General features: G+C 37.9%; 1 protein-coding gene across 1 annotated transcript in view; it reads right to left on the bottom strand.

The window, feature by feature from the left end:
- Positions 1-363: 363 nt before the first annotated feature.
- LOC125257746 (partitioning defective 3 homolog) overlaps positions 364-25,738 on the bottom strand; it is a 245,277-nt gene continuing 219,902 nt past the window's right edge. The window contains exons 12-14 of the mRNA XM_048174395.1: positions 23,373-23,496; positions 15,587-15,711; positions 364-4,306 (exon numbers count right to left, since the gene is read on the bottom strand). Of these exons, the coding sequence (XP_048030352.1) occupies positions 3,913-4,306; positions 15,587-15,711; positions 23,373-23,496 (643 nt within the window). The 3' untranslated portion in view covers positions 364-3,912. The remainder of the gene's footprint in view (positions 4,307-15,586; positions 15,712-23,372; positions 23,497-25,738) is intronic.

Here is a 25,738-nt window from a genome sequence, read left to right as displayed (position 1 = left end):
TAATTTGACATGTGGTTTAACTGTCCTGAGATCATAATAATCAAGACGTCTTACTAAAAGGCTGCCTTTTTTAAAAAAAGATAATTATATAATTGCTATAAATTAATATTAACTTTGTTAAAACTTTTGTCAAATAAAAATCTATTGTATAACCAACTTACAGACAGCCATCACTGTCATGTGACAAAAATACCCCACAATCAGAGTAAAATGAAAAGATAGTTTGACCTTTGTTTTTTAAATAATCATTTGATTAAGATTGTCATTAAAATTATGTATTATAAAATATTTAAAATGTTATATAGTGTGTATTTGATTGTTAAGTGCATGGTGTTTTGAAAATAAAGGGGGGGAAACAATTACTGTAAACAAAATGAAGAAACTTTTTTATTGAATATAGATTTGATATGTACAGAGAAGCTTTGTGTACATTTTGACACATCAGGTAAAAACTTTGTGTAAAAACCATTTTCACTGTGCATACAGGAATCGAACACCATAGTACCTATGAAGTGGACAACAAAATGTCATACAAATACATTAAAATGTGCAGATTACTTTTAGCTTTCTTTTAAAGATTAAAACAAATGCTGTATGATCAGAGAAAGTCAAAAGATAATAATGATTTCATTTTAAAAATATGTGCATTTGTCGACACATTAAACTTTTAACATACAAAAACATCCCTCTTCACAGGCACTTCCCATCGAAAACATCTTATGTATACAGTTACAATGTGATATAAAATAGTAGATAAGCAGCCAGCACCGAAAAAAAAAAAAAAATAAGAAAAAAAAATATTATTACGCTGCTGTTCTGGAAATGTCTTCTCTGTTAGTAACTACAATACTAGAAGCACATCATGTCGAACCACAGAATCCATAACAATCTTGAGAGGAAGTACCAAACTTTTGCTCAGGGAACAGAGTAGATATACTGAATGTTTTCCACAATTGAATGGATGCGAGACAGAGAGAGACGCCAGGCGGACTCACTTTGAGAGACTTGGAGGAGAGTACATTGGTCAATGGGCTTGGCGTTCCTTTTTGTGAGAGCTTATTGAGCTCTTTTAGATTTAGCTCTGAAAAATGTGGCCAAGTGTTTCATGTTCTTGCCAAGATATAGTTCATAGACAAAAAAAAAAGAGTCATGTTACAGGCACTGGTGATACACAATCCCATGCAAAACCCACACACGTACAAGTACCAAAATATATAGAGCACAAACAAAAGCCACATGACATTTGTTAGAGTGGTTTAGATTTCTGAATGAACAGTTAAAAGACAGCTAGATTTAAAGGGATAGTAATTGAAAAAATTACCTTCTTTCTTGTCTTTTTTTATACAATTAAGATAGTTTCAAGCTTTGTGAACTACACTTTTGTTTTCCACAGAAAGAAACACGTTTGGAACGACATGAGAGAGAAGAGACGACGAAAAAATGTTCATTACTAGGTGAACTGCTCCTTTAAACAGGTTTTCGACACTATCCGTGGCTACTGCGGCGTGAGCTGTAACCTGAGCTTTGTTGTGTTATAGTGGAACATGTGCACAAGAAAACTGTCCATTAACCTGTGTGATAAAAACTAAAGTGCTGAACAGAACTGAAACCAAAGACAGGTTGTAAGAAGGCAAAGGTCAGAGTCACACCCACACCTACTGGGTCTAATACTAATGCACACACACACACACACTGGGTTTTCATGTTTCATGGGGACTCTCCTTAGACATGATTTTTTTATACCATACAAACTGGATATTCTATCTCCTAATCCTAAACCTACCCATCACAGAAAACGTTCTGCATTTTTACATTTTCAAAAAACATCACCTAGTAGAATTTTTAAGCTGTTCTCCTTGTGGGCACCAAAAAATGTCTCCACAAGGACAAAGATTTCAGATATTTCCATCTTTGTGTGGGGACATTTTGTCCCCATGATGAAACTAGGACCACACATACACATACATGAGCAAACTGCCTGGAAGTCACAAGAATACAATCTTGATAGGAAGCATTAAAGTCAACATGAATTCAAAATGCACATTATTTACTTTCTTAATACATGTTCCTGGTGTTATTATGCAAGATTCATCTTTGTATGTTATTCATAACCCCCCCCCAAAAGTTTGTAATCTTTCATAAAAATGTAAAAACATGCTCCGCATTTAAAAACGATTTTCCATTGTGGATGACATCATCAATCCCTCTTATTTTTAAGCCCCTCCCCTCCAACCTCCTGTAATACAGTGAAAATGTTCACATTCCCACTGAGTCCTGATGGATAAAATTGTTTAATCTTACCCAATAACATTGATTCATGTTGCCTTTAAAGGTGCAATATGTAAGTTCTGTTCTATTAGTAGCACCAAAACATATTTGTTATTCTTCAGAAAGTATTTTAACAAATTAAAAAATATATATTTTTAAAAAGTACCCAGTTTTAATTAATTCCCTCATTCCTGGTCTTGGATGAATTGCAGTAAGAAGCCTGAGAGCTGTACATTTACTAGCTTATTAGTGGAGGAACAGAGACCACTAACTGGAAGAAGAAGCAAAAGAATCAATTATAAAGTAGGTGGAGATGGAAGGCGTCACATGAGGAGCAATTGAGAAGTATGACGGGTTAATGGGGGTTTCCTTAGCAGAGAGTTGGAGGGTTGTGGGGTCATAACCTTACTGCACTCTATTAGCTGAGTTCAGCTACACTGTTGGAGTACGTGGACTAAAATACACGCACTAAGAACACATACAGCACACCTACACTGTTAAAAAGAATTGTTGGTTTAACTTAAAAAAGTAAGTTGGTTGCCTTAATTTTGAGTTCATTGAAATTAAAAATGTGAGTTAATACAATGAAGGTGATTGGTTTAATCAACATAATATTCTCAAAATATTGTTATCTGAACCACATTAATTATCTAAGTTGATTTGACAAAAGAAAAAATGTTTTTAGTGTACACTTACAAAATTCTCATTAGTGTAACACAACAAATCTCATTCTCAGTGCTATGATGTAAAAATATTGATCTATTAAAGTTAATTTGTTGTACTGAATTTATGCAGTTTTAATAAAAAATATTTTTTTTTTATTATAATTGAGTAAAAATTCTTATATTGCCTTAATGATAGTCTAATGAAAATTAAATTCTGAATTATGGTAATGTAATTTTTTTAGGAAAATTATTTTTCATGATATGGCGCCCCGCACATGACATTCAGGGGGGAAAAAACAAGAATTTGTTGCTACAGTTTATTAATTTGTTCCCTCTTTTTTTTCACAATTTAACCAAGAAAATGTGTCCACAATTTAACTAAAACAAGGGAACAAATTATTAAAAAGTCACAAATTAATATGTTGTAGGGACAAATTGTTATTCTATTTTTTTTTTTTTTAAATATAAACTGTGAAAAAAAAAAAAAAATCTTTTTTTAGTGCTAGAAGCAGGCTTAATTTTTTTAAGCTAAACATTGCATATATTTGTCTTTGATTCTGTGGTGCAATATGACCCAGACATGTTCCTGACAGGCGTAGTGAAATTCACCCACCTACAAGTTCTCAGCACACTTGACAAAAACATGATATGTAGGTCACAATATGGTGGAAACAGCCATGTATCAAAGCCTCGGGCGACTGTCATGTGATTGACAAGAGAACCTAGTGCCGTAACATCAATGAATTCAGAACAAACACATACGCATCTGTCAAAAGCAGGGATGGGAGATAGATATTCCACAAAGATTTTCAGTGTGTACATACTAGAGTAAAAAAAAAATTGGCAACCCTCAGAAAAACTATTTCTCCATTTCTCCAACCATTTCAGACCATTCAGTCTCCTCATTTTATAGCTCTGTCTCTTTCCATTCAATATTATTGCTGTAATACAGTTTTTCCTACAGTTTTGATTTCTCGTCTCAAGAGTAGAAGGGACGGCCCTTCTCAGGGGTCTGTAGACGGTTGAGCTGGGCGAGTTGGGTCGGCGATGGTGGCACATCTTGTCGGTAGGGACCTTTGGGTGGTGTAGGAACAGGGATTTGGCTTGGGGTTGGTGTCTCCTCCATCGTAGGTAGCTTGGTTTTAGCCTCCTGCTCCTTTCGTCTCTGTTCCTGTCTCAGGAGCTCTTGGGTCTCCAGGAGTACACGAGCATTCAGGCCCGTGGTGGCGGCGCCCAGATAACCGTTGGCAGTGCGCGATCCCTGGTAGCTGGAGTAGCGTGGGTTCTCTTTGGCGGTCTGAAAGACCTCGCCAGGAGGATAGACTTTATCCCAAGAGTCTTGAGACACGGTGCTAGGGTTTTTGCGTGGTTGTCTGTGAGGAAGAGAGAAAGAAGGGTCAGTAACAGAGATGGTTAAAAAAACGGGGGAAAGAAAAGTCCCACAGACTCATAGACTCCCCAGAAGTGCCACAACACAAGAAAAAAAGTATCTTTTCCAAGTTAATCAGAGTTTTTGTCCTAACAAACTACAACAACAATATGTGACGAGTGACAGGGGATTCTGTTTTACAAATTATTTTTATTTCTGCGACGTTGTGGCTGGAACAGCAACACAAACTATGACAATGATAATTACTTTGTGCTTTATTTAATGTTAAAAGCATCTAATGTGAGATTTGAATATCAATTTGCTTGACCTTTTATAGCCATACTGAAAGCGACAATGAATAATTCACCTCAGATCTTGAAAATAAATCAAAGGAAATAAGAATGTTCGGTAATACTTTAGTTTGGGGTCCAATTCTCACTATTAACTAGGCCTAGTTGCTTTTTTGCATGCATATTACTAGGATATTGGCTATTTATTAGTACTTATAAAGCACATATTAATGCATTATTCTGCATATTCTATGCAGAATCTGTTCTACATGGATATTACAAAAATACCCTGGCTCTTCTAAGCTTTATAATGAGAGTGAATGGTGCATCTTTTTTTTAAGCTCAAAAAGAGCACATCCATCCATCATAAAAGTAATCAATATGGCTCCAGGGGTTAATAAATTCAAAATTCGGCACAACACCAGCACATGACCAGTGTTGGGCACGTTACTTTAAAAAAGTAATTAGTTATAGTTACTAGTTACTTCTCACAAATAGTAACTGAGTAACTGAGTTACATCATTATAAAAGTAACTAATTACCAGGGAAAGTAACTATTGCGTTACTTTAAAAAAAAAAAAAAAAAAAAAAAAATGTCAAATAACTTGAATGCCCCCAATATTAAATATAAGTCTAAGAATAAATTATTCTTGATCCGACTCGTGACTCATGATCCGCTCTTGCTTATGAAATTTCTCTGTACTGTAGGCTACAATAGCCTATGTGTTTGTAGCCATTAAAGAAAATGTAGTTTCATATTTATGTTTAATTAGTCTTATGTTATATTTTAAATTAATTTACTTGATTATGAAAAGTGAACAGCACGAGTAAGATGCATCATAAGATGCGCAATATATCGGGAGTCATGGAGTGGGTCAGACATTATTTTAAACACTTCATTAAGTTTTGTTTGGTAGAAAGCCTTTCTTTAAAGTGAATTTCGTTTTGTAAAAATTGTATCTTAATTTTAATCAATGTTTCATTAACCAATTGACTGGATTTAATAAATAAGAAGCAAATATAGCAGACAATATAATCATGGCAGGCGCTGGCGCGATCACTGGCGCGTGAACTGGAGCGCAACTTACAGGCTAGAGAACCGAAACTCAGCGTATAGGCTGCTTGCCTTGCAGACAAGAGAAATATATCTATAGAAAGCTTGAAATATCTAAAAACGAAAAGAAATAGGCTACTCTGATTATGTAGCCAACATTCTCTCTCTAGGCGTGTCCAGTATATGCGGAGATGATGAGAGTCAGCAATGTCAACTTCATCTTCGCAGCTGACACTGATTAAGAAAACATTACTTTATTAATAAACAATTAAAATCTCCTTGCTGTTTTGGTCACATTCATAATTATTACTTTTGCCGGTTCTTTATGGCAAACGTTATGCGTGCGCTTGAGTGCTATATAGCCTATATTACATAAACGCTCATTATTATGGTTTATTCTCTCCAGTATTTAAGAAATTAAATTAATATAAATGAGATTAGTCAACTAATGGCTTAAATGAATAGCTACTAGTCGACTAGAAAAACTTATTTCACATCTTTTCGATCCAGCATGTCACAAAGGGTATTCTGCTTTGAGCTCGCGCTCAGCTCGCATGCTCACAGACACACACACACAGAGCATCGTTCATTATTATCAGTTTAAAATTACCCTATATTTGTGTAGGCTATGACTAACCGCAGCACACACCAGAGAAAAATCTTTGCAGGTCCTATATGGCTGAGAGAGAGGGCTACTCAGATGAAAACTGCATCAGTGAGCTCAATTATAGTAACGCAGCATTTTTTTTTGCCAGTAACGGTAACGGCGTTGTAACGGGAGAAAAAGTAATTTGTTTGATTACTTGTTACTGAAAAAAAGTAACGGCATTAGTAACGCCGTTTATTTATAACTCCGTTATTCCCATCACTGCACATGACGTAGCCGTAGCGTAAGTGTGACGAGCAGGGCGGGCGAGAGCCGTGAGGGAACGGCGCGAGGCCGGTGACGCGAGTGATAATGAGCGTCACCTGCGAGGCGTGCCGGCCTCGAGTCTCTCACGGAGGAGCTCCGGAGGCATAAAAGGAGGAGCGACATCAGTGAAGGTCGAGAGAGGACCAGGCCTGGACTTTATGTTATGTTTTATTATGTTTGTGTGGCCGGCAGACGTCCGCGAGGGTCTGCCGGCATTACTTTCGTTTTGTTCTTTGTTTATTTTATATTAAAGTTTTGTTGAACGTTCGCCGGTTCCCGCCTCCTTCTTCCCACATCTATGAACCGTGTTACAGTAAGCAATGGGGGAGAAGTGACGAACGCGGAAGCGCGCTGTTTACAGCAAAGGAAAATGGCAAAAAGAATTGAGTTGTTTAAGCTATACTGTAGATTTGTATTATTCTTAAAATGGTATGTTCGTGCGTCTATCTAAATAAAGACTTAAGATTACGCTATACCTACGTCATACTCCGGAACTCAACTCTCTTGTGAACTCTCTCGTGATTATAGTTTCTAAAGTTATGAATATGGATATTTTTCTTACAAAACTGCATCACTTTAGAATGGCTGATGGATGGATGTGCTTTTTTGGGCTTCAAAAAAATGGTACCATTCACTTTTATTATAAAGCTTGGAAGAGCCATGACATTTTTTAATATAATTTTTAATATAACTTCTGTTGTGTTTGGCTGAAAGAAGAAAGTCATATACACCTAGGATGGCTTAAGGGTGAGTAAATTCTGGAATAATTTTCATTTTTGGGTGAACTATCCCTTGAGCAATTACCTTACTAGCTATAAATTAGCAGTACTTAGGAGTTTATTGAAGCAAAAGTCCTAGTTAATAGTTAAACTGTGACTGAACATTTGAACAAAGAAGTGTATTCCATAACAAAGGTTGTTTCAGTATTTTTAATAATGTTAAAATGGTTAAATATATATGAATTCTGATTATGTACATATACATTTCACTGCAAGGGAGACTCCGCCAACATGCTCTTCTGATTGGTGTAGTCATGTTGTGTCTAATGTGTACAAATAAATTGCGTCTGGTGGACCACTGAAAGAAGGACCTGCATCAAATCTAGAGAACAGAATATTTAGGCCAGTAAGCAACCAAACAGGAAAGCCCTAACATTCAACTACAACACGATCACATTGTGGTGGCGGGTTGTCCCAAGACAAGTGGCACTTACATTTTTTTTTTCAAAAATGTAAAAATGTAGTTCTTTGCTGAGCACAAACGGTTAAACACGCTGTTTGAGGCCTGCTAGCGTACTTAACATCAAGAGAGGAAATAACAGGTTCCTTTAACGTCCATCAACTACCGGCCAATCAACTACTAGACATTTGACAGACCACCAGAGTTAGATCCCTTCCTTGCCTAAAGGAATGGGGAAAGAAACATCAAACCTAGAAATTTCTTTGTCAACGTATCCGCCATTGTGAGGGGTGTCCACTCAGACACTGTCCATCTTCTCTCTGCTCCGTTATTAGGATCCATTAAGTGGGAAAGTGAAGTAGCTAACGTGCCACATCCCTGCGCCTCATGGCTAAATGAAGGCCCACTCACACCTCACTGGCCTTGCATGCTTAAAAGCATGTGTGCACGTGTGTATGCGCACACTTCTGTTGGGATTTCACACATCGGCTCACACAAGAGGAGTGCTTTCAAAAGCAGACTCACAAATGTTCTAGTATCGTCCAGAATTCAGAATGTGATGGTGAAATTTTTTTGTCACTATCAAGATGCTAGGGTGTTCTGGGTGACTGCTAGGTGGTTGTTTACTGGCCAAAGTCGAAAAAAGCCCACGTATCTATGTTATTATGGACCCTAGAAATGGCTTGAGTCCCAATTTCAATGTAAATCACTAGTTTTATTGATTGGTAGGTGACAATTGTACATTCGATTGCTAAGAAAAGTAATAACACAGCTCTCCTCAATAAGCCACATGCTTTGAGGCATCATTCATGTCATTCAAAGAAACGGTATGCAGCAAATTACACACTAACGTTTATGGTTCAAGGTTTACAACAAATACAACGTTAAGTATGAACAAATATAATAGTGCACACACCACTGAATATCATCGTTTCATGCACTATGGGTCACATTGTTTGGATAAAAAAAAATTGGAAAATGAATACAACAGATTACATTCAAGACTGATTGCGTAAAGCATATCAATTGAATTCAAAGGCCATTAACCTAGTATTTTGAAATGCGTAGAAGGTGAAACTGACTGGACGCCAATAATACTGTGTTGATTACAGTATATTGTTGTATTTCAATTATCAGTAAGCTGTGTTTTGTTTATATAAAATGAATCTGAGCTATTCAACCTCATTCTAAGAGCAAATCCCAGCAGAAAAGGGGAAACACATGGCACTTTTCACAAGAGATAATGGTGTTAGGTAGAAAAAAGAACAATCTTCACACTCTTACAGTCACGTCTGTACAGTTGTTATTCAAACTATTGAGAAAATTAAAGAATGGTGACTAATTATCACTTTAACAACTCATCTTCGATGTAAAAACAGTATCATACAGCTAGAAGCAAACATCATTACAACATTACATATATCTCAGATCACGTTAGTCTGAAAGAAGATACTCATATACACCTAGGATGGCTTGAGGGTGAGTAAATCATCGGATCATTTTCATTTTGGGGTGAACTATCCCTTTAACAAGCTATTAAGCTAATAGATAAAATTTATTAGGTAAAATATCTACCTCCCACCAGACCGCCTTCCGTATTCAAATTATGAAGAAAGTGTAAACTGGTGTCGCGTCAGGCGTAGGACGTAGCGTAAGCTTTTTGAACTGCAAGAGTTTTACACTTCATAAGTTGAATACGGAAGGCAGTCTGGCGGAAGCTAGATATTTTACTTCATATCTTGTTAAATATGGATTTTTTTTTTCACAGATGCATCGCTTCGCTTCAGAGGGCTTTTATTAACCCCCCCGGAGCCGTGTGGAGTACACGTTTATGATGGATGGATGTGGATAGAAGCACTTTCTTCAGCGTCATACTCGTGATGCCTGTTCACTGCCATTATAAAGCTCGGATGCATCAGGATATTTATTAAAATATCTCCGATTGTGTTCATCAGAAAGAACAAAGTTATATACACTTAGGATGGCTTGAGGGTGAGTATAGCTTGGGCTAATTTTCATTTGAAAGTGAACTAATCCTTTGAGACATTACAGTCAATGTTTGTGTGAATACTTGCCAAGACAGATTTTTAAAAATACTGTAATTCTGTGTATGTGTAAACCGGGATCGCGAGCAGAGAAAAACTGCATTTTTCATGCTCAAAGAAAAAAGGTACTCCTTAGAAAATGTACAATAAAAGATACTTTTATGTTTAACTGCTATTTGGAGCATTGGGATCGCTAGACGAGGGCTTAATTAGTCGCATTCCTACTAATTTTGCCAGCATGGAATACATTTGTAGATTGAATTCCCTGAAAAGTGTAAACGCTGTGGCGCTATCAAAACACTGCTCTCAATGTTTGTGAATCCCGAGCAACCCGACATAGCAACAGCTCAACCAATGGTGTAAGACTGTAAGATCTGTTTGTTCGACCAATAGCAGACGGGGGAGTATTTGTGAAACCTGTTTAAAAACATTAATTGAGATGCCAGTGGTGCAAAAACTACACACTTCACTTGTGTAGATAAAATGACGTGAAAGGATGTGTAGTATCTCTATGATAATGTCATGTCACAATTCAGGTAAAAACATTGAAGACAATAAGAATAAACAAGTATTTTACTCTCTCCCAATAGCTACAGTATTTATATCTGAAACACAGCTGGTGTGCATTGCAGTTTATCAAAAGGACAACAGATATACACACAGAGAACAATATTATCTCAACACCTTGAGTAATGTTTTCTATTTGTTAACAGGAAGCAGAACGAGACGCTGGAATGTGGGACCTGCATCTTATCTCTGCGACTGTGAGTGTTGCCGTATTATAACGTGCAGCTGTTGCATGAAGTTGCGCTCTGTTTCACATGACTTCCATTACTGCTAATCAGCGTACACTTCGCTTATCTGTCTTATTTTCTGTTCCTCCCTTTCTGTCTCTCTAATCCACCTTCCAAAAAAAGAATCCCTTCATTAGCCAAGTGCTAAATCTGAACCCACAGGGTAAACACACAGTTGGATCCCTGTTAAAGCTTGCTTATAATCCACAGTCTGTCCATGCAACTGTTGATCAATCCAAGCTGCGTTATGATTGGTGGAGGAACGACGTTCCAGTAAGTCCATACATTACTAATGAGCGTGCATCTCAGCCGGGTCCTCCAGAGGACAGGGGTCATTTCACACCAGCTTGACCCTGCTTGACCGACGGTATGAGATTATGGGTGGAATGCATATCAAAGGGCCGCCGTCCGTGCTGAGTTTCCCCAGGGACAGTGTCAAAGATCCGGCAGGAACTAGTCGGTGGATTCCTTGTAAACCCGGCATTTTCATCTGAAGTTCGCTCAATATAGACAACGACATTGAAGATGCTTAAGGCAGTGAGAAATAGTGGAAGCTGATTGGTTGAATTGATTAACTGTCTTTATGTCCATGTAGTGTGGAGTAGTGAATGTTGACCTCTATATCGACCCTAGGACTTTCTCTACTGTCTTGGGAAAGAGTGAAGAAAAGAAAAGGGAGAAGAACGATGGACGAAACTGGGATTTTTCATGCAAGGCTCCCCTCCTTTCTGCGGTGCGAGTTGGGCTTTGTCATTGCTTGAGGGGGGACTAATTGTGTAATTGTACATATCCTGGTTACACTTTTCTCAAAGCCAATAAAAACAAGCGCCAAACATGTAGGTTAGACCACACACACACACACACATATTGCAGACATTTCCCAATAATTCCTTTTCAAAATACCTGCAAACCACAGTCTTATACTTTAGAAAGTATAAAATGTGTATTTTGTGGTTACAAGGTAAGCATTATCATTATTATACTGTTAATACTTATGGGGCGTTCACACCAGATGTGATTTGCGCGAATAAATCACGCTATTCGCGCGTTGTTGGACACTTGAACATTTTGAGTTTACTTGGTTCATTCGCGCGTGAAATTCACTTCACAACAGACGCAAATTTGAGTCATGAAAGGGGCTCTCCCTCTCCTTTAAATATGTGTCCCAGACTCTTCCACTTCTTTCTGCACACTTCCTCTGAATAAACACAACTTGTCAGCGGGAAAGTATTTGTAAAATACGGCGAATAAGCTCAATTTGACGGCTTTAGCTAGCTTGTAGTCTCAATATGTATATATATAGCTCAAATTGAGTAAAGACCGTTTTTTACAACTTACCAGATTGTCCGACCTCCTCACTCACTTTCTTCCAAGCACGATCCTTTTTATTCCTGTTTCTATAAAAGTATGAAGCTGTATCGTACAGCGACAATGATTTTGTCCTCCATTGTTGTTTCGGATTTCTGCCTCTGCTCGTAATCACGTCACTACTAGAGCAAGCTCCTGATTGGTTGACGCGGCGCAAATTTTCGCCAAAGTTCAGATTTTTCAACTTGCGCGATTCGCACAAATCATGCGCGTCAAACGCCAGAAACGTTCAATATGCGTGAATCCCACCGCAGGATGTCTATTCGCGTCTTTGCATTGACTTAACATGTAAATCACTCTCGCTTAACGCTTCATTCGCGTCTGGTGTGAACGCACCATTAGGGTTAGGGACCTAATTTAAAGTACTTTTTAGGAATTAATGTCTTCCATCATGTCTTCAGTGTCACATGATCCTGAAAATAATTAGTTCACTTCAGAATTCAAATTTCCTGATAATTTACTCACCCTCATGTCATCCAAGATGTTCATGTCTTTCTTCAGTCGAACGGGTATATACTCACTTTTTAACCACAAATGCTCATCTTGCACTAGCTTTGCGACACACCACACATTACATAATCATGTTGGAAAGGTCATGCATGACGTAGGCGGAAGTACTGAGCAAATGTTTACAAAGTGAACATGCAACGAATTAGTCGGAAAAAAAAAAAAAAAAAAAAAACATAATGTGTGAACTTTCCAACGTGATAACGTAATGCGTGGAGCATCACAGAGCAGTGCAAGACAAGCATTTGTGGTTAAAAAGTGTATATTTATATATATATATATATATATATATATATATATATATATATATATATATATATATATATACTGCAAATATTATATGGTTTTTGAAAATAAGTGTGCTCAAATATCAGAAAAAGAGATCAAACTTTTGACCTGGAAGACAAAACGGGACAAAACGAGAATTTGGGAGTACTTTTTTTTTTTTTTTTTTTTAAGATTCAATGTCAGCCTTCGCGATTTTTTTGTCTTTTCTTTATTGTCCGTTTAGTGGCTAAAATCCACTCAGACCACCTTAGCAGCACCTGCAACATGACTGCATTGTGAAGGTGACTTTTGAGCTGGACCATTTTCATCAGAAAACATAAAAAACGTATTTCCTGCTGTGCTGTAAATAAATGTACTGAAATATTGAGTGAAAGTTTATCAGCACCGCCTGCAGCCCCCACCCCTTTCAGTTAAGTATGTAAAGCTCCAATGCGGGATTTTTTCTTCTTCTCGTGTCTGTTGGCTGGATGCTTTGCATGAACTGAAGCAGATTAAGAAGATACCAATGCCTGCAAGTAGAAACGCTGATATCAAACTTAGCCTGCAGGCAACTTTCTAAGCTTTATTGACATTTATGACAAATATGCAAAGGGAAAGGGAAAGAGAGAAAGTGAAGAGAGAAGATAAAACAGATGAGGGATGGGGCCGATATCCATCCAAAAAGGGGGGCCCTATAGACTGCAGTTGCCAAGATAAACTTCCCTCAACAAACAGGTTCTCGGGCTGATCTTTATTAGGTTTAGGAGGGGCACATTCTCTTGGCCCTGAGAGCATGAAGACAGACGTTGTTGGTGTTCTGAGGGCTTAGAGCTAAAACAGAACCGACCACATGACAATGGCATGACTACAGCTGAGAAACGCCACCGAGGACAGGGAGAGTGTGGGAGACGTGAATATAAGATTGCATGAATATTTGGTTTATGGCTGATTTATTAGCATGAATTTATTAAAATATTACTTTTCACTGCTTTGCTCTAGTTGTTCTGGCAACGTATGTGCTCATATCTGAGATTTATTGCTTGAATGTAAGGAATACCTTTAGAAAATGTACTTGGGAAATACCATGGTGCAGTCATGGTATCAGATGATAATATAATGGTATCATAGGATTATTTATGTATCATGGCATTTACATGGTACCGTAAGGTCAATGTTCCACAAACAAAACAAAGCAAGGCATTAAAATGATACCATTTCAATAATAATACTAATTTTTATTGTTATTATTGAACTTTTATTCAGCAAGGATGCATTGAATTGATCAATCGTGACAGTAAAGGCATTTATAATGTTACTAATATATATATATACTGTACAGACCAAAAGTTTGGAACCGCTAAGATTTTTAATGTTTTTAAAAGAAGTTTCGTCTGCTCACCAAGGCTACATTTATTTAATTAAAAATACAGTAAAAAACAGTAATATTGTGAAATATTATTACAATTTAAAATAACTGTGTACTATTTAAATATATTTGACAAAGTAATTTATTCCTGTGATGCAAAGCTGAATTTTCAGCATCGTTACTCCAGTCTTCAGTGTCACATGATCCTTCAGAAATCATTCTAATATGCTGATTTGCTGCTCAATAAACATTTATGATTATTTTCAATGTTGAAAACAGTTGTGTACTTTTTTTTCAGGATTCCTTGATGAATAGAAAGTTGAAAAGAACAGCATTTATCTGAAATACAAAGCTTCTGTAGCATTATACACTACCGTTCAAAAGTTTGGGGTCAGTAAGAATTTTTATTTTTATTTTTTTGAAAAGAAATTAAAGAAATGAATACTTTTATTCAGCAAGGATGCATTAAATCAATCAAAAGTGGCAGTAAAGACATTTATAATGTTACAAAAGATTAGATTTCAGATAAACACTGTTCTTTTGAACTTTCTATTCATCAAATAATCCTGAAAAAAAATATTGTACACAAATATTTTGTACAATTGTACACGTTAAATGTTTCTTGAGCAGCAGATCAGCATATTAGAATGATTTCTGAAGGATCATGTGACACTGAAGACTGGAGTAATGATGCTGAAAATTCAGCTTTGCATCACAGGAAAAATTACTTTGTGAAATATATTCAAATAGAAAACAGTTATTTTAAATTATAATAATATTTCACAATATTACTGTTTTTACTGTATTTTAATTAAATAAATGTAGCCTTGGTGAGCAGACGAAACTTCTTTTTAAAAACATTAAAAATCTTAGTGGTTCCAAACTTTTGGTCTGTACTGTATATATATATATATATATATTTTTTTTTTAATAAATGCTGTTCATTCTATTAATTCTTTATTCATCAAAGGATCCTGATATGAAGGAATGTCTTTTTAAGCAGCAAATTAGCATATCAGAATGATTTCTGAAGGATCATGTGACATTGATGCTTTAATGAAATTGTTATAATATTTCACATTATTGCTGTTTCGTATTTTTGATCAAATAAATGCAGCCTCGACTTCTATCTAAAACATTTAAAAATCTTACCGACCCCAAATTTTTGAACAGTAGCGTATATAATAATAATAAATTAATAATTAAATAATAATTATTAACAATTATATTAACAATATAAAACTTACATATGCTAATGAATTTTACTTACTGAATTTTATTTAAAGCTACTTTTTAGTTTTTGATTCCAGAGGGTGTGCACAAACGTTAAACACGAGCTGCAGAACTGCACTACTGCTCTATAAAAAAGATTTTCACGTTTACATGAAAATTGTTGAATGAATGCTTTAGGGACATATTGTTCATTTTGTGTTATTGTTGTGAGAGTGAATGTGTGGTTATAGATGTAATCTGAGATATTGTGTGCAGTGGCTTCTCTTACCGCGGTAAGGAGTTGTATTGCCTCTGGGCTTGAGTGAAAGAGTCTCTGTCCTCTCTCTGTTTCTGCACTTGCACCTCTACAGAAACCGAGTGCCGTCCCGTCGGTGTATAAGAACCCGTGTTGGCCTGAAATGTGAATAAACATTCTTGTTACACACAAATAGTATGACGACAGTATAAAGCATCTTAAAGAGGACCTATTATGCCCCTTTTCCCAAGATGTAATATAAGTCTCTGGTGTCCCCAGAATGTGTCTGTGAAGTTTCAGCTCTAAATACCCCACAGATCATTTATTATAGCTTGTCAAATTTGGCTGTGAGCAAAAAACACACCGTTTTTTTTTCTGTGTCCCTTTAAATGCAAATGAGCTGCTGCTCCCCACCCCCTTTCCAGAAGAGGGCGGAGCTTTAACAGCTCACGCTTCGGTTGCTCAACAACAACAAAACTGGAGAATCTCACGCAGCCAAAACGACAATTGTCAGTAACGGTGTTCAGCCTTACATTGTTCAAACCGGAGTCGGAACAACATGAGGAGTAAATGATGAGTAAACCAGGCTTTTCTTTGTTTCCAAGTAGCATGTTTAGTCACTGATTACGTACAGGAAGGTGTTTCACTATGTTTGCATTAACGGATAAAAAAAGTAAAAGATTTGACATGCACAGCATCATCTCAGAATTCATGGTCAGGTAGGCGTTTAATAATTGATGAGGGAATCTTGATCACTAACGATTCACGCAAGGTGCACTAATGAGAAACGAGGCTACCACACCCGAACGCAATTAGCCTCGAGTGCACTTGTGCTTGAAATGGCTGACTTCGCAAAAAATGGCAAATGCTGCATTAATGGGGAGATGCAAACATTTAAACGATTCATAAGGCGGAGTTGTGGGGAAAACAAGAATTAAACATAATGTCGATGGTTTTACTGCATACTGGAGAATCAGGCAATTTTATCCATGTCTGATGAAGGCTGAGCAAAATCTCCAGTGAGACGCATTTTAATAGCTAAAGGCCCAGGAAATTTCTTAGTTTGCAACATATTAATCCAAAAAAGAGAAAAGGAAATGCTTTTATTGCAAGCTAGAAGCAACAATGAAGTAATTATTCACAGTGAGATGTTTTAATGAGATTTGGACTGAGAAGACACTGCAGCAAGCAAAAATCAGGTGTGTGTGTGTGAGAGAGAGAGAGAGAGAGAGAGAGAGAGAGACTGTGTGTGTCTACTAATATGTCTTATACACTATAGATAAATATGGTTGTCAGTTCTCCTCTGAGTTTGGAGATTTACCACAAATTAATTCACTCATGAAAAATTAAAGTTGTTACAACCAGTTTTAGAAGTGAACTTGTATTAAAAGGGCTATTAATGTTTGCCATCTAGAATTTATTTTCAGTGGCATATTAACCTTTATGATGCCATTTTTAACCACATTTAGTCCATTCATGTCAAACACTTTCAATGTAAATTGACAATCTCACATTCAATAAAACTTAAATTCCAGCTGTTACCTAAATTAAATTAAATTAATCAAATACCAGTAGCAAAACACAATAAACTTCCACAGTACTACTGTAATCACAGTTTTAATTTAATTGTGGTTCAGAATAACAGCACTACATTGCATGTAGAACCTGATTATTTAAAGTTTGTCTGTGCAACGCTTATAAAAACATGAAAGCATGACATTTTCCAGGAGATCTCCAGATCTCTCTCATTAATCACACAGAATTTATCACTTTTTTTTTCGGACACAGGGCAAACACAACGATATGAAACCCACCTGAACAAACACAAAAAGTGGCCTGATAGAGAGACAGACATAATTATGAAAAATTGTCCACAGCAGTTCTGAGCAAGAAAGCATGACACAGCTGGGTGGCGAGTAGAGGTAGCTTCCCGGACCCAGACTTCCAAATCAGGTATAATCGTTACGATTACAGCGCGGCGTGACCCGTAGCCTTCAATATCAAAGACGGGTTGGGCTCGCGGTGCACGGGGGGGTCAGAGCTTACACATGCTCCATGTGCAACAATGTTTACTGCGCTATACACTCAACCACTTCCAGAAACCTGCTCCGACATATGGATTTAATTTTAGAATTGATGCACTTGACTGGCTGAGTGCAAGAAAACGGAGATAAAGAAAGGACAGAAAGCAGAAGTAGGGAAAAAGTGAAGAAATGGAAAATGAGTATATCATCTTGCAAAAATGTATCATAATTAGCAAGTTATGACAACACTGAGGTGTCTGTGTCTTACATTAAAATAAAGGACAGGAAAATAACAGAGAATGTAAAAGTGACAACAGCTATAGACAGACACATCATTCCTCTCATCCCTTAGAAACTTCACTTTTCTGCTTGAGTGCTTGTACACTAGGGAAGGTTTATCTATAGCATTTAGAGCCAGAACATCCTAGCAAGGCTCTACACTGTCAGAGAAAAAGGTACGGTGCTTGTCACTGGAAATGAAAAGGTACTAATATGTACTTTTAAAGTACTAATAAGCCTCTCAGATGATAGAAACTGCATAGCAACACACCAAAACACCCAGAACACCCTAATAACTACCTAGCAACACCTTACAAATGTCCCAGAACACCACATGGACTGCATAGTGACATATTGAAAACCCAAGAACACCTTAATAACCACCTAGCAACACCTTAGAAACCTCTCAGAAGATGCTAGCAACTGTATAGCAACACACTAAAACACTCTAATAACTACATAGCAACACATTAGAATTGTCCCAGAAGACCGCATAAACTGCATAGTGACATGTTAAAGACTCAAAGAACCCTAATTACTACCTAGCAAAACCTTAGAGACTTCCCAGAAGAGCACAAACTACATTAAAACATATTAAAACCCAAGAACACCTTAATAACCACATAGCAACATATTAGAAACATCTCAGAAGACGCTAGCAACTGCATAGCAACACTAAAACAGCCAGAACACCCTAGTAACTACCTAGCAACATCTTAGAAATGTCCCAGAAGACCACATTAACTGCATAGTAACACATTGAAAACCCAAGAACACCTTAATAACCACATAGCAACACCTCAGAAACCCCTCAGATGCTAGAAACTGCATAACAACACACTAAAACACCCAGACAACCCTAATAACTACCTAGCAACACCTTAGAAATGTCCAAGAAGACCACATAAACTAAATAGTGACATACTGAAAACCCAAGAACACCTTAATAACCACCTAGCAACACATTAGAAACCTCTCAGATGCTAGAAACTGCATAGCAACACACTACAACACCCAGAACACCCTAATAACTACCTAGCAACACCTTAGAAACATCCCAGAAGACCACATAAACTGCATAGTAAAATATATATATATATATAAAACCTTAATAATCACCTACAGTAGCAACACCGTAGAAACTTCCCAGAAGATGCTAGTAATGGCATAGCAATGCACTAAAACACCCAGCACACTCTAATAATGACTTAGCAACACATTAGGAACCTCTCAGAAGACCCTGGCAACTGCATAGTAACATTTAGGATGTTTGAATGTTAAGTTGACATTTTGTTTACCACCAGTTTAGAAAAGGTCATTAAGTATATCAACCTGAATGTCACAAAATGGCCCTTAAACGAAACTTGAGGGTGAAGGGTTAAATTTGTATTACACTGGGATCTGCATTCATTTCAGAACAGATATAGTCCCCACATCCCCTGTGGGTAATCTTAGTTTTATCATCTAGTTCTAAATCTACTGAATGTGGAGGGATATAAAAGAGTAGGAAGGCAATCCACATATATTTCACAGGGGGGACACTAATCTTGACCTGGAGTGGATTTATCTGCCCACTGTAGGCTCATTATCATGTTGTACACTTCTTTTCGCTTACATGCAGCCATTGTTTATCGAGCTTACAGTGTGTTCCTGCAGTGGTGATTTAGTATCGAAAGATAACCTCATCTACACATTGGCCACAGTGGGTCGACTGTATGAAGACAGGAGTTTTCTGAATCCACACCATGAAAATCATGCCAAGTTTCTTGTGTGGTTTATAATCAAAGAAAACATGCTGGTTCCTCTGAATCCTGAAATCAATGGCATTCTTTCGAGTCATGAAGGCTGCCTGAATGCTTGCCAGCACTGAGGACCTTGTAAAAGAGGAGAAAAGCGCGTAAATATGGGCCTAATGAAAGCATTTGTGCGTGTGTGATCCAGGCACCGGCATAAAACTTCCGTCCCTTGTGTGGCCTCCGATCGTCTTAACAAAAGATTGATTTTTATTGGCTGAGACAGCCTCTGGAAAGAACATGTTCTTTATGACAAACATCTGGAAAAGTCCCTTTCAAAGTCACAGTGAAAAACGCTGGGCGTGATATACAAGGGAGGCATAACAAGACACGTCTAATTGTCTATTTACCGGTGGAGGTCTGTGACAGGTTCTGGCCACGGGGCGATTATCAGCGATCTGGGATGGAAGTTCGTTGCCGCACATAAAAACCTGATGACTGGTTTCGTTCGGTCCTCGGGGGATTGTGAACACAGAGAAAACACCTTAATCACTGTCCTAATGTGCGTCTTGTGCTGTCAGAACTCACGCTGGGTTTGAGGGATTATCTGGGGTGTACATACCCATTTTTCTTCATAAAGAAATGAGAGGCGTTTGATGTAAAGTTGGGAGTTTTGCCACATAGCTACATATTTAAAAGCCAATCAATCATTGTTTCATGCCACTTTGATTTTCTGTTGCACTTGAGGGATATTTCTGAATGGTGTAATGCATGGCATTTATAATCAAAGCTATAAATAACAACCAGGAGACTTTGTAACTAGGTGGTCACAAGTAAATGTTAATTAGTTAAGTGCTTTTCATATGAAGATAATAAATCATACTGAATGTACTGTGGGGAGACCGTGAAAATTGTGTTTTAAAATTATATATACCATGACACTTGATGATCATACTCAAATTATCCAGAATACCATGGTATTACCATGGTACTTTAAAAGAAATCAAACAAACAAACACAGTATTACCATGGAAGATGTCATTTTTTAAAAAGCTATCATTGTACATGTGTTATATATTATCTAATATACAAACAGTAAGTAAGCAAGAAAGTAAATATATATTTAAAATACCAGAGTCCACGTTGAAAATCCCATGGGATCCCAAAGAGGGGAAAAAGCCATGGTAATACAGGTACCATGTCCAAAAAGCTCTGGTCCTTTTATAAAAAAATATCTCATTACTCATCTGATGTTGAAGTTTTCACTGTTACATCAGTGCACCCAAAAGTATTTCTGGATGCTCTCAGAGGAACACATGACTTTGTTTTGACAGTTTTATAACGTCATTATATCAAGCTTATGGCACTAGGATCAACAAGACTGTTATGGCTACAAACGCCTCCCCTTGCGCTCTCTTACACTGCTTAACCATCATTCTCTCAACCTGCTGCTACAACTGACGGCTGTATATTTCTACAAGTCAACAGGACCACAGTGCTCATGGGCCCTCTCAGACCCTAAATCAACGTCAAACCTGTTTGCATTCGCTTTGATGGAGTGTGTTTGATTCTAATGCAATCCAGGGATGAAACACCTGGACCACCAGATTCCTTGTGATGTGAAAACTTAACATTACACTGTTTTAGCAGAAGTGCTTTTAGCAGAAGGGGACTCACCTTTGTATTTAATCTTGAATACTTGGTTACATTCTTAACACACACACCTCAGCTTTTGTTTGACACAAGCTTTTAGTGTTGTAATTACTGTTTATTGTTTGTGTCAATAGCATAGCGTACCGTAGACCAGCATGACATGCAGTACCGAACCTCAGTCAGAGCAGTTTCGCCAAGATTTTCCCCACCTTTTCAAAGATGCAGAGACTTTTCCCATACAAAAAAATGCCACCAGCATGAGCCTGTATTTCAACATCCCCTTGACACAACCTGGGTATAGCAACGGTGTCGACAAGTCAACAGTAGAAAAAAGCCATGCTCAACCATCTAAACCGCAGACTTCAGGCAATTCGCCCTTCTTATAACACTCTGAAAGACTCAAAGGCATTCCCTGGGTCCTACCTAACAAGTTTTGTTATTTGAAACCAGTCCTCTTCAAACTGAGAGGCCGACCCGTCGACCGTTAATACAGTAGACTTGAGACACTCGAGGGAGGGAGCGTATTCTATTACTGGAAAATGTCTCTAGTCTTTAAACAATGTAAACGATCACAAGCAATTAGGTGCCTTCCAGCTTGACTTCTCTAGTTCGGCACTGTGCAAACAACAGGGCTTTTACTTCCTGTACTAGAAGCCCAGACAATGTGACACCATTAAGTACCAAGAGAGGATTTGATTCATCCATACTGCAAACAGACTAGCTAAAGACTGTGTCAAAGAGAACCTAGTGCATGTCTCTGAGTCCAAGTATAAGAGCCTTTTCTTAGGAGACCATATATATTCCTGAAGTGAAACACTACAGTCATAACTGGGCTAAAATGAACTGTCATTAAGTACATTTATTAATTAACAGTGAGAAAAACCCATACACTTACACCAAAATAGAGACCCAACCCATTTCTATAGACCAGTATAATAGAGCCTTGGAGGTGGGCACTTTTGACCAGTAAACAACCACCTAATAACCATGTAAAACTAGCAAACCCTCAGCACAACCTAGAAATCACCCACCATAGCAACCACCTAGCAAACCCTCATCACTCCCATAATACTCTATAAACCACCAAGAAAACATTAGCAAAAATCTATCAAGCATCAAGTGCACCCAGAACACCCTAGCAACATCCTAGCAACCACCCAGAACACAAAGTAATCACCTAGCAACATTCCAGCAACCATCCAGAATGTCCTAGCAACTACATAGCAACACGTTGGCAACAACCCATAAAACCCCAGTAGTGTGTCAGTGAAATTTGCAAAGACAAGGACCACTCTCTTTTCAGAAAATGTAAAATTCTAGATTTTCTGCTCTTCCATTTGCTACCACTAGTGCCAAATAAATTACACGCTTCACCTACAGTATAAGCAATTGCATTTTCATTATGCATCCATCATTAATCTTTAAGGTAAGTGTCTGAGATGCTGAATTTTATTTATTTATTTATCATTTGCTTCTGCTCTCTGCACTGATCTGAGTGACACTGAACATTAATGCATTAATTGAGTTTAACACATTCTAATCTCTGTAGAGCCATTCAAGACCTGGGAGGAAAATGGAGGCCAAATATGTGTCGGAGAGGACAGGTTCAGAGAGCTGACCTCTAATTTAGGAAATGGTTCCATTCCTTGAGGTAATTAGTCTGTCATCTTTTAAAATCCCCTCCGTGCCTTTAATAGGAAGTCACAAGACAGACCGCCATGTCTGGCTCAGGCCATTACAGAGTAAAGATACACAGCTATTTGACCTATGACCCCTAACAACTCCATTCCCAGCCTCTTGAGCAGTGTATATTATTTTAACTTGCTGATAAAGATAAAATAATGGCTAGCCTCTAACCTCGGACAATAAAATGAAGCACTGACTTTCAAGGACAAAATGTTAAAACACATTCACCTCTGTGCAGACCTAACAAATACAGGAAAGGTTGGGGGCAAATAAACTGTGAGATGCATTTTTGAAATTAGATAAACCACAAGCTGACAACAAATGCATTTTAATTTTAATCAAACTACCTCAGAACAAACACAATTCATGCAATCCTTACAATATCTCATTATAATACACGTCGCCCTTTGCTCTGAACACCAAACACCAGGCTTTTGCACTCACCCACTGTTGCTGTTGAAAGCTGTAGGAACGGCGGCGGTCGTCAGGTTCCTCCTCCTGCTTGGCCTGCTGGAACTCTTGCCGTAACCGATGTATCCGGTCATGGTTGCTAGGCGCCAGTCTGTTGCTATAGAGGAGAGAGGGGAAAAAAAGATCATATATCCTAATCTATGACATCACCAGTGATACAGACCAACAATGACCAGATGGTACACTACAGATGATAACAGCTTGAATAAAACATACAAGACGGTACAGTACAGCATGTTTCCTTATAAGAATACAGCTTGTTTCCTAGATCAATAGCATAAGCACCATTTGAGCCCATGTGCCCCTATCCATTTTGCTAAATTACACGTACGGACACAGCCCATTACTTTTTCCACATTTGGCTTGTGCTTGCCGGCATCTTGAGAACATGAAACGGACCAAACGTTTCCGTGAAGGACTCCCTAGTGAACCATGGCCAATGATACATGTCCCTCTTACGACAGGGAGTCAAAGGCCCACATCTCAGCCCCGCGCCCCCTTCGAGAACTCAGAGATTCATTTGCATTCCTTTCATTAAGAGCTGGGGAAAGTGACCGTCAATGGGAATCAATATGCCTTGTCCCCTAATCAAGCCCCGCTTTTTATCTACTCAACCACACGGGCTGCTGGTGCAAACCCTTCATTATGATACAACATTCTGTCTGAAAATACAGCTCATTTAAACAAAGGAGCAAAGGAGAACTAAGAAAGGAGATCCTCAAGTGGGGGGTGGGGGACTCAATGAGAACACAAAGAGGTAAAACATTAGGCTTGCAAAAATATGGAGCACCAAGAATAAAAGTACAGCATACAGATCAGCAATTCGGCATACGGATGAATTACCAAGATGTCATCTCTGTGAGGTGCCGATACAGGTGGCTAAGCGTCTACTGACGCTGATAGCTTACTTAAGATGAGATGTCTGGCCTAAATGTGCTCATAATTGTAGATCACAAGCAGGAACAGCCCACTGACTGAAATGGCCACTCCGACACATTGCCAATCAACCTTCATTAAAACTGCAGCTAAATGGCCTTCCATAAAAACCAAATGGAGCCGAATGAGAATCGTATGAGTGGTGATGACTGAACATCCTTGTCCTGTTGTTCCATGCAGCCATTAGAATCAATTGTATTAGCTTTACTTCATTTAACGCCCCATTCCTATATTCATATGTGATGGAGGAATAGCTAGAAGGCCATCAAATGCATTTGCAAGGCGGTGAAAATGGAAGTGTTTTAAATTAAGCGAATCATTGAGCCGTATGCCGTGTGCATTTGGTTTTGCAAACACAGGCAGGTAATCTTTTCAAGGACCAAATCCTATATGTGCCCATTTAAAATAGTGTACTCGCCATTACCAAGTATAATAATCCTCTAAAACAGCCACAAGAAAGCGTTTTAAATCCATTTTTAAAAGTGAGATTCTATCAATGAGAGTTTTGGGCCAAACATAAAGCTGAATTTTAAATATGCCATTTGATAAGTTATAAAATGTGCAAAGTGTATCATCTTCATCCACTGACATTTACTGACATTTTAGCAAAAGTATAAACTTGAAAAAGCCTGTTCTCAAAGAAACGTCAAGCTGCTAAAGGATGAATGAAGCTAAGGAAGATAAAGTTGGAGGTAACTCCAAAGTTTGCAGACTTTTGATGATCACTCTCAGCTGCATCTTCCTCACAAAGCAGTCAAAGCCTGAGAAAAATAAACAAATCACTCGGCCATTACCGCACATCTGTGAGGGGAAATTAATTTGGCCATTAGCTCCTGTAAACGTGTGATTACACATTAGCATCGGGTGGCAATGCGCCTGGTGTCTATGCTCGCGGCAAGAGGACCGCTAACAAGCTTTGAGCAGTATAGAGGGAACTGGCAAACAAAGCTTTGCTAGAAAGGACAACAGAATGTATCTGCAAATGAACATGCTCTGGTCTTATTCATGACACTATTTTTTCCATAAGGAAACCTAATTCAATTGCAAACTATCTGCAGTGTCATCAGTGTATCATATGTAGTTGGCCATATGATTGGATTAAAGCCAGTCATGACACTAAATTAAGGTCTATGTTGTATGTATTTCCCCCTTCATTCATTAGGAAATGGACAAGGGAGGTGCCATTAACTTAATCTCCCTGCCTAGGAACAGCCTTCCTCTGAATCCTATAACTCGAAAACAAACAGCAGAGATCAATTACAGAGACCCCGTAAAGGTTAAAGTGACCATAAGCTGAGTCACTGAGTGTGGTAACCAGCTGAGGCTTGTGATCAACCTAGTAAACAAACCAAATGACCAACCTTCATCTAACCTCCAATGACCTTCCATTGTTTTGAAGAGAT

Source organism: Megalobrama amblycephala, linkage group LG22 (assembly GCF_018812025.1).
Source record: "Megalobrama amblycephala isolate DHTTF-2021 linkage group LG22, ASM1881202v1, whole genome shotgun sequence".
Taxonomy (NCBI): Eukaryota; Metazoa; Chordata; class Actinopteri; order Cypriniformes; family Xenocyprididae; genus Megalobrama; species Megalobrama amblycephala.
The sequence above is the reverse complement of the archived record's forward strand: the minus strand, read 5'-3'. Positions and strand labels throughout refer to the sequence as shown.